The sequence below is a fragment of the Thermobia domestica genome, chromosome 5 (genome assembly GCF_964235325.1).
Source record: "Thermobia domestica chromosome 5, izTheDome1.hap1.1, whole genome shotgun sequence".
NCBI lineage: Eukaryota > Metazoa > Arthropoda > Insecta > Zygentoma > Lepismatidae > Thermobia > Thermobia domestica.
The window spans coordinates 37,039,053-37,053,939 of record NC_137458.1 but is presented as its reverse complement, the minus strand read 5'-3'; the positions used below and the strand labels follow the sequence as shown (position 1 = coordinate 37,053,939).

General features: G+C 34.1%; 1 protein-coding gene across 1 annotated transcript; it reads left to right on the top strand.

Moving 5' to 3' along the window:
- The first annotated feature begins 6,166 nt into the window (after nucleotides 1-6,166).
- On the top strand, nucleotides 6,167-14,200 carry LOC145685865 (uncharacterized). The gene is made up of 4 exons (XM_081758524.1): nucleotides 6,167-7,378; nucleotides 8,618-8,792; nucleotides 10,007-10,103; nucleotides 14,074-14,200. The coding sequence occupies exons 1-4, from the start codon at nucleotides 7,055-7,057 to the stop codon at nucleotides 14,135-14,137; spliced, it is 660 nt and encodes a 219-aa protein (XP_081614650.1). The 5' UTR covers nucleotides 6,167-7,054; the 3' UTR covers nucleotides 14,138-14,200.
- The last annotated feature ends 687 nt before the right edge of the window (nucleotides 14,201-14,887 follow it).

Sequence of the window (14,887 nt, the reverse complement as noted above, 5' to 3'; positions counted from 1 at the left end):
TCCCAACTCATTAAAAATGAGCTAAAATATAGCCAAACCTATTTGAGGTGATGGAGTGCAAATACACCCTTTTGCAGCGGCGATACGCGATTATAATTTTATAACGGAGGGCAGGGCTTGCTAACTTAACATAACTGTAACATAACGAAATAGACAGAAGTAACGTAATATATTTGTTAACACAATGCGTTATGTACCAATTGTAACTTCATATATTTGTTACGAAACAATAATGTTACTATACTTATCAGATAACTATAATGGTAACGTCTAGTTAGTAGGATCAAACTACTTTCTGTTATCACTAAATAACCTTATGAAGAGATTGATAGGTATATAGTATATTGTAATAACGTTATTACTCTATAGGTTATTCCCAAGGCTTGCTGATTTAACTTAACGCTAAAATAACGAAAATGATGGAAATCCAACCAAGTATAGCAATATATTTGTTATTTTTTTCGTTATGTACCATTTATAACTTTTATATTTGTTATGAAACAATAATGTTACAATACTTTTCGGATAACTATATAGTGACGAATTAGAAGAACGAAATACTTTCTGTTATCGCTAAATAACGTTAAGAAAAGATTGACTGAAATATAGTATGTATCAATAACGTTAGCCTTATTATTGTATAGGTTATTCCCAGGAATTTCTAACTTAACGGTATCATAACTAGTAGTAATTAATTACCGGAACAAAATGGTTTCTGTTACTAGTAAAAATAAGTATTATTAAAATATTGACTAAAATAATACAGTAAAACCTGCCTTCAAAGGATCTTTTATTAAACGGAAAACTGTCTTAAACGGGAATATTTCACGGACCCATGAAGTCTGGAGAAGAAAACATGTAAAAGTCCCTTCATTAAGCAGAAACTGTGTTATGCGGACAACGGAAAGCAAAATAAACCCTTAACGGAAAACTCTGAGTTCCGGACTACAGCGTTTAGAAATTTTTTAGGCATCTTGTGAGAGGACTGTCTGCGATAAATTCTTCGATGTTTTGTTAAATCTTTCTGGACAGTGTTGACCTTCCCCAACCAGTATTCATATTCAGCCCCCATAATTTTCGGCTAGTCCGACGGAGCATGTCAGCTGTTAGTCTTCTTTGTAGGCGTACTTCTGTTCCGATTGTATAGCGACTAGCGACAGCCGACAAAAATGAGAGTAAATTAACAAAACAAGATTCTGGAAAAAAGGAATTGAAGCAACAAAGCAGGAGTTATAACCTCTATCACGTGTCGTTAAGATAAGCAGTGAAGGATTCAGAGGACTTTCATAATTCCAGAGAAAACTCTTCTGTCCTGAAGTATACCGCGCAACGTTTTAAACGAAATGCATCTTGGTCTGAAGCAAAAATTAATTGCAGAACATTTGAGAGAATTATGCCATTGTTTCTCATTTGCGCTTTCTGATACTCTCTTTCCCTTGCTCTCAGCAGGTATGATTCTGAAATCTCATAACCATGACCCACCAATACTCAGAAATATACAGTAATTCCTGTTTATTGTTGTCCTTAACCTTCTCAGCTCTCGGTTTTACGCCTGGTCAATCACCTTACAATAAAACTTTTACCAATACAGCTCTAAACTTACATTTTTACATTGGTTCGCAGCAGTCATTACGGCTTGTAAAACAAGGGTAAAAGTATTCATGCTAGTGAACGAGATAATTGAATCTAAAGTAAGTCATGAAGATGTTCCGTGTCGGTAAAACTCAGGTGTACGAGATTCTAAAGAAAAAAAAAATGGAAATTTTAAAGGGGTGAGAAAACTGCAGTAATGGAAACATAAAACTGCAGTAATGGGAAAGTAGAAAGAGAAGTTAAGGAAACTGACGGGCCCTATATTAGAGGAATACGCTAAAGCGGAAGCTGAAAAACTGGTATAACTGAATTCAAAGCATACAATGTATAGTTAGAAAGTTTACGCAAAAGACATCAGGTAGTTTTTTTTTTTTTTTTTCGAATTTTGTGGCGAATCATGTGATGTAAATGGTGAAACATTATTTGATGAATGGGTTGCTAAACTACCTTAGATAATCGAATGACATGAAATTGAATTGTATTCTTTTTTTTTAAAGGAAAAATCTATCTCTATTAAGCGGAAACCTGACTTTAACGGAAATTTTTGAGAGTCCTCCTCGATTTCACTAAAGACAGGTTTCACTGTACTTTGTAATATTGTTATTATTGCACATGGTAAAATATTGCGAGCTAGAACGATAAAATATAGTGAAAAGTAGCTTTTCATGTATATTCAACGGCATAAAAATGCATACAATAATGATTGTATGTGTGTGTATTATTAGATGCACGTGTAAGTGTACGGAAGCTTATATGTTCCTACCAGGTGATGTGGGACTGTATGTGGTCTTTTATTTCTCGGCAACTATTGGTTGGATCTCAACTAAATTTGGTGAGAAAGTAGCGCATCGTCCATGAATTAAAAAAATGTATACAGTAGGTCGTTCGCTTCTATCCGACTATATTCGATTCGGTGCTGCACCTATCGGATCATACTGGAACTATGGGTCTGCTGGCGGGACTGGTGACTTTGCACAACATGAGAAATGAGTTGGTGTTACGTAACCGTAATTACTAACATAACTAACCAAACCTAACCTAAATCATCAAAAACAGAAAATATAGGAAGATAGTACGAATTCAGGTAAAATCACCATGTAAAAATTATTGCGGATATTTTATGTATTTTTCCACTTTCCTCGTTTATGTGCATGTCCTCCGTCGCTGACATGCCTGCTCTCTACGGACGCATCCCCTCGCTCCGCTCGGGACTCCCAGCTACACCCCTGCCCTGACTCGGTTAGATGGCATTCGTGCTTTTTTTGTGGCCACCTAGCACAAGTTGGTTCGTGGTTTATGCACAAGCTTCTCATTTAGTGGATATTCTACAAAAAGGAACCGGGAAATGCAATGTGTGAACATTTGGTAGAACCATCTGCTCGAGTAATACCCAAGTATCTTAACCCAGCCTAACCTAAACTAACCCAAACTAACTTAACCTACCTAAACCATAAAAAAATACAAAATATATACCAAGAAAGTACAAAATTTAAGCAAAATATTGCCCCCCCACTTCAAAAAATATGCCGTTACATAACACTTTACGTAGCATAGCTGAGCGAGCGAAGGGGAATAGATGCCCCGCAGGGCTCGTTTTTTTCCCCCTACTTTTTAAGTTACACGCGTTTGGCATTGCAACCATTGCAGACGGTCATTTTCCAAAGCTTCATATGTACTTACTGCCATCTCATTCCTTGCTTGTATTCGTCTGCCTACCGCCTTGTCAATTAGATCCACCATAATATGCTTAATTTTCCATTTCGTAGGATTCTATATAACGGATACGATTTATGAAGTCTAAACACATTAAAATAATTTATTTAATTAGGTAGAGCCATCTGCTAAAGTTAACCCCATATTAATAATGAAGGTAGTTAAATGATAATGTAAGTGTTTTAAACTCAATAAATTGTATGTGCAAATGAGTATACATGGGAAAGTAAGTATGTTATGGTGGAGCTATTTGCCAGGGCGGAAGGCGGTTGAATACAAGCAAGGAACGAAATGCCAGTATTTGTATGTTAAGTTTTGGAAAATGACAGTCTACAATGGCTGCAATGCCAATCGTGTGTAACTTAAAAGATAAGGGGAAAAAACGAGTCCTACGGGGCTTCTAATCCCCTCCGCTCGCTCAGCTGTGGTTCGTGAAGCGTTTGTAAAGTAGTGCCCCAAATCTAGTGAAAAAATCAACAAAATCGATTTAAATTTGGAGAGCCGTCCGCTAAAGTAATGAAAATTACGTTTTATCTCTACAATCGAGGAGAAAACTGCTTTGAATTAATACATTGCCTAAGCTTTCTTGTTTTAGCTTTCACCGATACACCAAAACTTTTAACTGATGTGGCTTCCCCAAGAATAGGTACGGATGATATTTAAATGCAGCAAGCAAGCCTGGACATTTCACTCATTTTAGAATGCATCATGCTTATCTTTCGTTCCTTATGTTCTTCCATATTTATTCGGAGGTTGGGGGCAAAATTGAAGAATATAAATACTTATGTCCGACTTTATTTAGTAACAATTACTTATTCTAAGGTACACTTCATCAATCTTAGATTAAGTGATATCGCTCATTTCATCGCTTTACAATAAGTGCAAGGAAAGGTTCGATCGGGTATGGACTTTTGGGTTTAGGGTAAAAGAACGATGAATTTCGAAAAATTACTTATTAGATATTAATAATAATTCAAAATGGATTATTACGCGAAAATAAGTTGGCATATTAGTTTGAAGTTTGTTAGGTAAGAAGTCGAGGGTGTAAGTTTGAAGAAAACTAGGTTTTTCGTTGCTTACATTTTTATCTTTTTATCCTCTAAAAACAGTAACTTCTGTCTCTTAATTGATTTTAGTGCTTTTGTTTACTTTTTTTTTCTACCAGGTGAATGAAATCTGGTTCTAAAATCTCAGAAAAATATTTGCAATCTGAACGGATGTAATAAAGAAATAACGCTTTTTTTCAGGATTGGCCAAAACCGTTTTTTTTTAAACTTTTTTTCCACTTAAACCGGAATGTTTGCTTTACACCAGTTTTTTTTTTTTTTTTTTTTTTAAATACGTTTACCTTAGTTTAAAGTGGATTAACCGTTGTCCCCTTTTTTTAAGAGTAAAGGTAATTTGAGGCTGATGATTCGATTGAACAAGGTCGCAATCTCGAGAAATGAACGCAACTCGCTCAAACTAGAGGTCATATGTCAACTAGTTCTGCAAATAATTTGCCATTACATCATAAATTATTCAGCAGTCTACTCCTTCAGCATTGGTTAAGCTTGAATTTTCCTTGTCGAAGGCATGATAGTCCACAAGTTGAGTTTGGGTGGGATTTGTGAAAAATACTTTTTTAACTTGTCTCTTTAATTGTGATTTTATTTTATCAAGTTTGGAGTTCCCGCCGAACTGCCTGTAGTGCGCTGTCACACTAGCAGATGGTCAACAAAACTTTTCCACAGAAGCTGATTAAGTGTCTAAATTTATAACATTGGAAAGTAGATCGACGAAACAGAGATTTCTATTAGGTTTGACTGGTTTGTTAATAATAATAATAATAATAATAATAATAATAATAATAATAATAATAAAAAGTTTTATTTAGAAAGATAGTATGAATGGTCTAGAACTATTAGTCACTTCCTGTATTGATTAGCAAATTAAATTAAGCCTATATTTCTGACTGACTAAATTAGATCTTCTGTACTATATAGTCTTTTAAAATTGTCCGTTGATTTAATGTGTATAACTATAGAGTGATTCCATTTTGCAGTTCTTTCCCTTTTGGTTCTTAAGTGGCTCCTAAAATATTCACAAGTATGCAAGATCACTGCAACGTATTTCTATCAGTTGACCTTCGTGGATGATGGGTCTGTGGATTTATCGACTTTGTTATCAAGGGATTCTGGTTTCGAGTTCAAATGAAGAACAATATCTCTCGAGTGCAAACTGAGTAGTGGTTCGGATCTCACTTTAAGCTGTAGGTCCCGTTCTTCATAACCCCGCTGTTATGTCCTTAACCATAGAAAGACGAAGGTGGGTCAAATTTGCCCGCACTTTCTTTTTCTCTTTGCCCGAACAAATGAATTTTACAACGTTTGAATTTTTTTGTATTTTCTTCTGTAATCTAAACTTAAATTTAGTTTTATTAGAAAGCACATTATTGTGGTAGTTTTTTTTTTTTAGCGCAGGAGACTAAGTACATTTTTTTTTTAGCAACTTAGAAGTGTTAAGAGGAGTACAGTTTTACTTTGAAAGGATCATGTAAACTTATCTATTCTTTGAATGGATAACTAAATTAACATAATCTACTTTTATACATTGAGCAAACGTAATACTCTCAGGTTTAGTATAGTAACTTGTCTACACAGGCGAATTGTATTTCAAGCTACTTCATGTCTGCTAACCAAATGCGGTAGTAGTCTGTACTGGGACTTGTAATATTTCCTATTAAAATAAAATTTCACAAGTCTTAAAATAATTTTACAACTCACATTTATTAGTAGCAGTCATTAAATAACTTTAAAATACATTAATAGGGTTAAAATTGGAATTTACAACCACGAGCAAAATTGACCCCCCTTAGTCTTTCACGTGACCAATTATAGTTTAGTCTTCCTAGGGTTAATGTTAAGATACACGGATGACTAATGATAGTGATTGATTATGAAGGAATTAGTGGCATGAGAACGGGAAAACCCTCACGAATATGATATTGTCCATCATAAACTCATAAGGCCGGAGATTGAACCAAAGATCCGTCGCACCAAAAGGCAACGTTCTACCTCTGAGCAATCAACCCTTTCCTTCCGCAGTGCTGATGAATGACGTCATACTCTAATGACCTGGTCATAATTCTGCAACGTAGTGGTCTTCTACACACGTCTTCCTAATTGTTCCCCACTTTTCCCCCCAAGATTTCTGATTAAATGAACAGCGAAATCATATTTAAATAAAATCTTTGAGTTTTGTCCCACGGTTATGCGGGGCAGCCTAAAGGAGACGGTGATGATGAGAATGAATTAAATAATAAACTGAAGAAAGTGGAGGGGAACGGTAGAACCCTGAGAAAATCTACGCACACGGTGTTCGTCCACCACAAACGTACACCCATGTCCAAAATTATTGTCGCATGTCTATAAACATGTTGTTGTAGGAATAAAATTTGATAACGAATTCACCCTGTATTTCTTATAATGTTGGTATGTGCATAATCGGCAAAGACATGTATGTGGAAAATTTCATGTCAAAAGAGCAGTAAATAAGAACAAAAAAACGAAAATAAAACTTTGTTTTACTCCATTTGTTTTACTCATTCTAATTTACGTGCTTATAATTCTTTCCCTATAAAATTTTCCACAAATATACATTTCTCGATTATACATATAGTATCGGTATTAAAAGTATCCTGCAAAATCATTATCAAATTATATTCTTACAAGAAGACAGTTATAGATATACGACAATCATTTTGAACATGAATGTACATTTAATTGTTTCAATGGTTTGTGAAATAATATATTTTCTAGTTATATTAACACCTTCAAAACAATATTTCCTAAAATTTATTGCAGATATCAGAATGGTATTTGGCCAAATGCAATCTACTTTAGCTGACCTTAGTGAAAGAGTATCTTCCGTCGAGAAGAAGATCGACACACTTCTAAGTAATGGTGTGAGTGTGAAAGCAGAGTCCATAAACGAAGAATCCGAACTTCTTGGCCTTCTGCCTCTGCGAACGTTCAATGATTTTCAAACATTTGAGAGAAAGCTTGAAGAACCTAACTTCGGAAAGAAATATGTAAGTATTCTATCAAACCTGTACAAGTTATGAAGCAGGTTTCAAATCTTTGTTATATCTTTTAATTTACGTCTTTTTGGAACATCTCTCTTTTGACTAAATGTTAGCATCAACTCCATTTTTGCCAATTTAGCCATTATCATGTGCATTAGCTATGGACTATAATTTTGGTCAACTTGCCATTCATACTTGCTAATATAGTCATTTAGGCGGCAATTAAATCTTTTGCAGTCATTTTTTTTTAGAAAATATGAAAAACCTAAAAAAAAAAAAAGTAGTTTATCTTGGTATTTTTCTAATTCTTTTGTTTACAACAGCACTTACATTGTCACAGTAGATTAGATATCTTTTATCAGTCTCACCTATCCGTCACGGTAAATTGGGATTCCTGGATCTGGTTTCTCCATAGTCAATTTGTTTGATTAGTTTCTAGTGTATTTTTAGTTTGGGTGGAGTTTTTCTTGTTGAGATGCGTGCATGTGCATGTATATATTTTTGTGATAGATCAATAGTGTTATCAAGCCATACCCAGCATTAGAAGTTGAAAATAATTCAAGAGATTTTATTACTTCTAGTCAATGAAGGAACAAATTGTATTGTGAAACTGTTTGATTTGAGGATATCAAAAGATAAATAATATTAGAACATCTTTGTAAACTAGTAGACTTAAAGTACCAAATATTTAGTTTCTTTATTCCTAAATTCTGTTACCTATAATTTAAGGTAAGTTGAGCCATTTTTAGCTAGTTTTTGTGCGTCATTTAGCTATTTTCTGACACTACTTGTTGGCAGCACTGATTAACCCACTGTTACTTGTTACTTTTGAAAGTGTATGTAATTTCCATATACATACACACACACAACACACACACACACACACACACACACACACATATATATATATATATATATATATATATATTTCTAATTCAAACGGACAATGGTCCTTTTAAATAACCGCTATTCCGATATAAAGCTGAAAGTTACCAAATAAATCCCAGGCAAACAGTTTTTGTCAGTCACGTAGCCCATTTGATACGGCCTTCCGTGAAACTCAGAACCCCACGCCCTTTTTTTTTCACACTTCACATTACGGTATCTAAAAATTAATCTAGTTTCATTCATGCTTCGTTTTTTTTTTCCACTGGTAGAAAAACATAACAATACGGACCCTTATATATATTGTTTTTCTTTTTGATTTCAGCATGCATTAGATCTAAATACTTTCCTTTCTTTCAGGTAAAAGTATTACTGTCATTTGGTGGTAAGGATTTTATAAGGTTTCGCTCACAATGCAATAAGAACTTTGTGCGACAAACTCGCAATGGAATTCTCCTACTCTGGCAGGAAACCAAGGATCGTGAAGCAAAAAAGCACACCTTTGGGTCCAACCAAATGTGCAATAAGATCAACAGTAAGTTGATTTGAAAAGTTGTACTGAAATATTTAACTTCTTTTATTTATTTATGCTAGTAACCATACAAAATTCCAGTTTGCTAATTATTAAGTCTTACTTCTCTCGTACTGGACGTGTGTTCTCATATTAGTATGTCCCAAGCAATCAGAAGTAATTCTTCATGAATAAAGTATGCTTTGAGTACTTTAGGATTCTTTTACTGTCAAGTAGTAAAATATGTAAATGTGTTCACCCTTACTGGGTGAATATAACATCTGTGTAGAATGTATAGGAAATTCAATAACTGATCCAACACTCTATGTTGTAAACAAAGCTTTACTGGCAAAGTACATATTTAAACAAATCTTTGCTTGAAAAAGCATTCAAAAGAATTTGTAAGGTGTACGGAAAATCTAAAACCAAATAAAATTCCAAGGTAGGAATGATTCCAGGGCTAAATAAAGTCAATAGTGTCAACGAATTTAAATTGAAGTACAGTGTAGGAATCACTACTGTGAAGTATAATTTTGCACCAGACTTTTCGTGTATACCTGTAAATTTGATACTGTCTACCACACGAATATAACTTTGTTGGGTTGGCAACACTGTTAGTCTGGTAGTATTACATAGTATGCCAAACTGTCTCCCCTGCCGATATTTTAAAGGTGCAAAATTTCAGAGCTCTTTGTCTAACACTGGAACGCAGATAAAACACTAGAAGAACATAGCTTTCGAAGTTACCATAATTCCAGTATAAAAAGAGAAAAGTTTCAGGCTTTCAAGACGGCGAATAGTCAAACTTTCGTCTTTCTGTCGTCTTCATCTTTCAATTTTTCGTGACAACGAAGTTAGCCAAAACCTAATGTGTTTTTTGTAGTGTTATTTAAGGTGACTTTAAACGTTGACTCAAAACCATATCACCACTAAGGGCACCGGAAGAAAGTCTTGTTACACTTGTATCGAAAAATGTAACTTTTCCATTATATAATATACCAAAAGTGTGGTGGAAGATAACTTTCTATAGTACCCTTACCTAAAAATCACAAAATAGGGGCCTAGCTTAGGTGACTTGAAAAATAATATAGGAATTAGTTTCAGCTCTAGGTATCCATGTTTACAAACCATACCATAATTCCGTAAAGCTATTTAAGAGGGAAATTTATTTCAAATGACATTTTTTTTAAAGAATAAAAATCGCTAGTATTTGCTTCAAATTCCATCTTTCTTTTCAGCTGCTGTTCGTAAGATGTACACCGTCGCAACAGAAGAAACGGTGAAGGAAGTATTGGGTGTTTGGCTGCAGCAGGCGGAGCCTAGACTACTGCGTAGGTAAGTATAGTTTTACCTATTTTCCTTACAATCACGAGAGAGATCGGAAAGTTCTTACCATTGCTAAATAAGCTAGGGATCTGCAACTTAGTCCATGGAAGCGTTCTTCTCTACATATACGTTTTGTATTCACTACATTTCTCACATCTATAGGTCACTAGATCAATATCATATGCATAGAATTCTGTGGATTTGGAGGAAAAAGAGATTTCCACCGTTTCAATGCCTCTTAGTTTCCCGGACCCCAAGATATGAACATCTTATTATAATAATTGTAATCCTTCCCTTTTTCTTCCTTCTAGGATATGTATCATAAAACGCTTTTGTAATAATTTTAAATGAGAAGTTACTTCCATATTTCAAATCTTAAAAGATTTAGAGATACCGACATTTTATTAGAATAATTGTAATCCCCACCTTTTTTTTCTCCTCTCCACATCGTTTCTTTCCCTTTTTACTAGCATGTCAAAAAAGAAAAAAAGGGCCGAAACACGTGGCAAAGTATTTTAAATGAGAAATGGAAATACTGAACTTCAAATCTCTCACCTTAAGGGATTAAATACTTTACTATAATAATTATAATCCCCATCCATTTTTCTTTCCACCCCCCTTTCTTACCTCCGAGGCATATTTCAAAAGCGCTTAAATTCTTATCTACTTATTTTAAATAATATGAAAATACCAAATTTCATTTTTCAAACCTTCATAAATTCAGAGATTTCGACATCTTATAATAATTGTAATCCTCATTCCTTTTCTTTTCTTTCTCACCTTTTTTTTCTTTTTTTCCTTTGTACTAAAATATCAAAAACCGCTTAAATATGTCAAATTATTTGAAATGAGACATCCGAATATCAAATTTCAAGTCTGTAACCTTAAGGAATTCGGAGATATGGTCATATTTTAAAAATACGTCCCACACCTATTTTCTTCCCCTTCCTGTCGAATTTGCAAAAATCCTTCCTTAGTGGTATCCTACGTAACAAATCCCATGTACTGTCCATATTTAACTTGTCTATCTTAAGCGATTTGGTCTGTGCAAAGATCGGTCGGTCACTCAATCACTTAGGTCTTTGTATTTTATATAGCGAGATGAGTTCATTTTTACGCACTCATGTATTAGTACACAGTGAAATGAGATGAAATGTTTACCTTGTATGTATTTATTATTTTATTATCCCTTATAATTTAGCAACTTTCCTGTTACTTTCCTCGGAGGATGGAAATTTTAACTAAAATTGAGATTCATTACTGTTTACATTTTTATTTTCTTGTCTTCTGGAAGAAAGTACCTCTGTTAATTTTATTTTTTGATTACTCCTATCTGCTGAATGAAATCTTTTTTTTTTTTTTTTTTTTTTAAGAATAACTTTTATTCCTTGATTAATTTTGGTGTTGATTACTTCTTTTCTATACTGCAGGAAATTTCATTTTTTGAAAACTGTGATGTCAGAGTAATAGAGAGATAGGCACTTACTGTTATATTTGCCTTCTAAAAACATTTCCTACCTGCTGCATGAAAAACAGAAAGCAACTAACCTCTTTTTTTCTTGACTAATTTTAGTGTTATTTTACATCTTTTCTATCTACTGAACGAACTCATCTCATGAGAGAAAAACTACAATACCACCCTCTTTCTTGATTGATTAGAGTTAATTACTTCTTTTCTATACTAAATGAAACCATCTTACATTCTGGAAAACTCTGCAATGCCATTGTAATAGAGAAATATGCAATTGCAGAATCTTCCAGACGATAAGATTATTTCGTTTAGTATAGAAACAAGCAATAAAGTACTATAATTAATTAAGATACAGATGGTATTGTAGTTTTTTTTTTTCCTTCTCAGAAGATACGGTTTCATTCAGGAGATAGAAAAGAAGTAAAATAACATTAAAACTAATCAAGAAACAGTTTTTTTTCCTAGAAGATAAAGACTTCAGCAGTTAGAAAATTTTATTAAAAGACAAAATAATAGTAAATGCACATTTCTCTCTTACAAAGACATTCCCGAGTTTTCGAGAAGATAAGACTTCATTCAGTATGAAAAAGAAGTAATCAACACTAAAATTGAACAAGAAATAAAGGTTAATGTTTTATCCACAAGATAAAGACTTCATTCAGCAGTGGCAGCAATAAAAAAATAAATTTAAAAAAGTAAGAGTAGTTTTTTCCCTCCAAAGACAAAAAGATTTCAATAAGATGGAGCACGCCAAAGTATGCGTATGCGTAAACACTCGAACAACAAATTACCAGGAAAATAAATAGGGAGACATAGGTCTTAAAATGCATTCAGAATTTGACTGGATTGAAGTAAATGAAGTGATTTTCCTGCCTTGTGCGATGTACACTGAGAAATGTTTCTGCTTTCAAAGATGGGATATAAAGAACTAGGTCGATAGGTCGCAGGAGTATTTATTACTTCTCTATAATGAATTGTGAAACGACGCTAATGACTCCGACACGACGTTCCATGAATATGGGTCAAATAAACTTAGTGTTACATTTACGGTAATGAGTCATCCCTTCTTCATTTGATATGTATGATGAAGGCAATATGCATGTCTTCCTATGAGTGATTCTTGTGTTTTGAAAGAATGAAACGTTGCAAAGATGTATTCCTCCGCTGTAAGGCTCAGGATTAAAATCCGTTTGTTTTACTGTCACAAATAATTCCAGTGAATTGTTGTTCAACACCTCTTTACGTATTAGTCACCAGTAACTTTTTTATTTTTTATTTTTAAAGAGAAATATTTCATTGAACCTCTAAGGTATGTTCCAAACTCGTTGCAAAATTGTACGAAGTTGTCCGTGTACACGGTGCCTACTTTAGTAAATTCTACACTTTTCCTGTGAATTGCGAACTACACTTTCCCATGCGTTCTGTTGTACGTGACGCAGGATAACGCCTTGTAAGTCATCGTCTGTCATTTATGTTGCTCCGTGAAGAATACAAGGTATATAGGTTCACACACTTATGACCTATCTTTCCTGTGAATCGTGAGATCAGATTGCATTTCATACAAGGCATGGAGAAAAAATTACAGAAATAAGTAAATATTTGTTCTTCCATCGGTCAGTGATTTCTTATATCAGTGATTACTTCGTTTGTTTTTCGTAACGCCGTGCTTATACAACAGTACCGAGTGAGTCAATATGACATTTTCTGGATTTATCTCAATTGATGCTCTCACAGAACAATGCACATTTTCAGCTAGGAAATTAAAAAAAAAAAAAAAACTTTACTGAAAATTTACTGGCACTAGAACATTGAAATAGGTAAAGTGAATAAATACCATGCAGTGGTACCAGTGATGAAACGAGTAACATACTTCGTGACTCGTAATCCCGAAGTAGTCAGATCCCTGACCCTGTATGACCCAGACAGATTCGTGCGATCCCGAGACAGACTTAATATCAGACTGTGGGAGAGTATGTTGTAATTGTAACAAACGCGATTCTTTCCTTTCAAGTGTTTCTTATGAGTGATCGTCAAAATTTAATCAAATAAGGCTATAAAACGTAAAATGTAGAATATAAGGGATGCCGCTAAACCGAAAGAGTGTTTGGGTAATGTTTGTGTATAGTAGTGTTTAAAATTACTTTATTAATTTTCAGTATGGGAAGATGAATTATATTGTATTTGACATAGTCAAGACACTTTGAATAAGAAGTGTCACACTACAAATCTAACATCTCAATAGGTGAGCTCGATTAGGGAATATTAATTCACTATAAAAAATTCTACCGTAATGCTATAGAGATCATATTTGGAGTGCTTCCAAGCCATGGATCACCAGATGTGAGAAACGAGTGCCAGACTCTGTTGCCTTGTGTGGCACTTACTTCAAAGAATAATAATGTATTTTAATGAGAGCGTATTTATAAGGTAAACAATATGAATGTTTTCTTTTAACTGTGCAATCAATTACATGTTTTTCAGTACGTATTTATGATCGTTATTTTGCAGAGAACGAAGAAATTCAAAACCTGTAGTGGAAGGTCACACCGTTGAAGTTGAGGAACCCAATTAAGGAAATAAGTTAGAAATAATACAAAATATGTAAATAAGTTCAATAAATAACATTGTAATACAAGCTGATTGTTTTCATGGAACCTTATATCAGTTATTGCGTAGAATGTAGGGATAATTTATTTCAATTATGTAGCAGCAGGATGCGAAATCATAACAGTTATGATCGGGGAGAGATAGGAGTAAATAAATAAGTAAAAAAAAAAAAAAAAATGCACTGGAAAGTTTTGAAATGAAGATTTCATATATTGAACATCCAAAATTATTGATATATGTAAGGTTAGGGATAATGCTTATCCACTAGGTTGTCCACTAACTGCACAGATTTACTGTAAATAGTTTGAATACTTCTGACAGTGTCGATGTCACCTTATCTCTCCAGTAAATTATTGAGGATGAATTTTCTTCCAAAATTTTGAAGTGTGGGAATGGCCATCCTCAGTATTTCGCACCCTGTGTAGCAGTGGTTCTAGGATTTAATTTATATTTCTTTCTTTCCTGAAATCTGATAATTTAAAAGTTTGCTTAGCCCTTGACGCTTGTCTAGTGGTGTACGTCTTTGGTGCGCCTAGGGTCGTGGTCGATTCCCAGTGGAAGACCTTACAAACACTGAACGCATTACTGTTCGGATTCTACAGGTCAGTGTCTCATGTAAAACTTCGTGCTGAAACGGGACGCTCAACTTCAACATCAAACTGTGGTTAATGGTAAACTAATTGGATGCTGATCTGCCAGGTCGCATAGTATATTC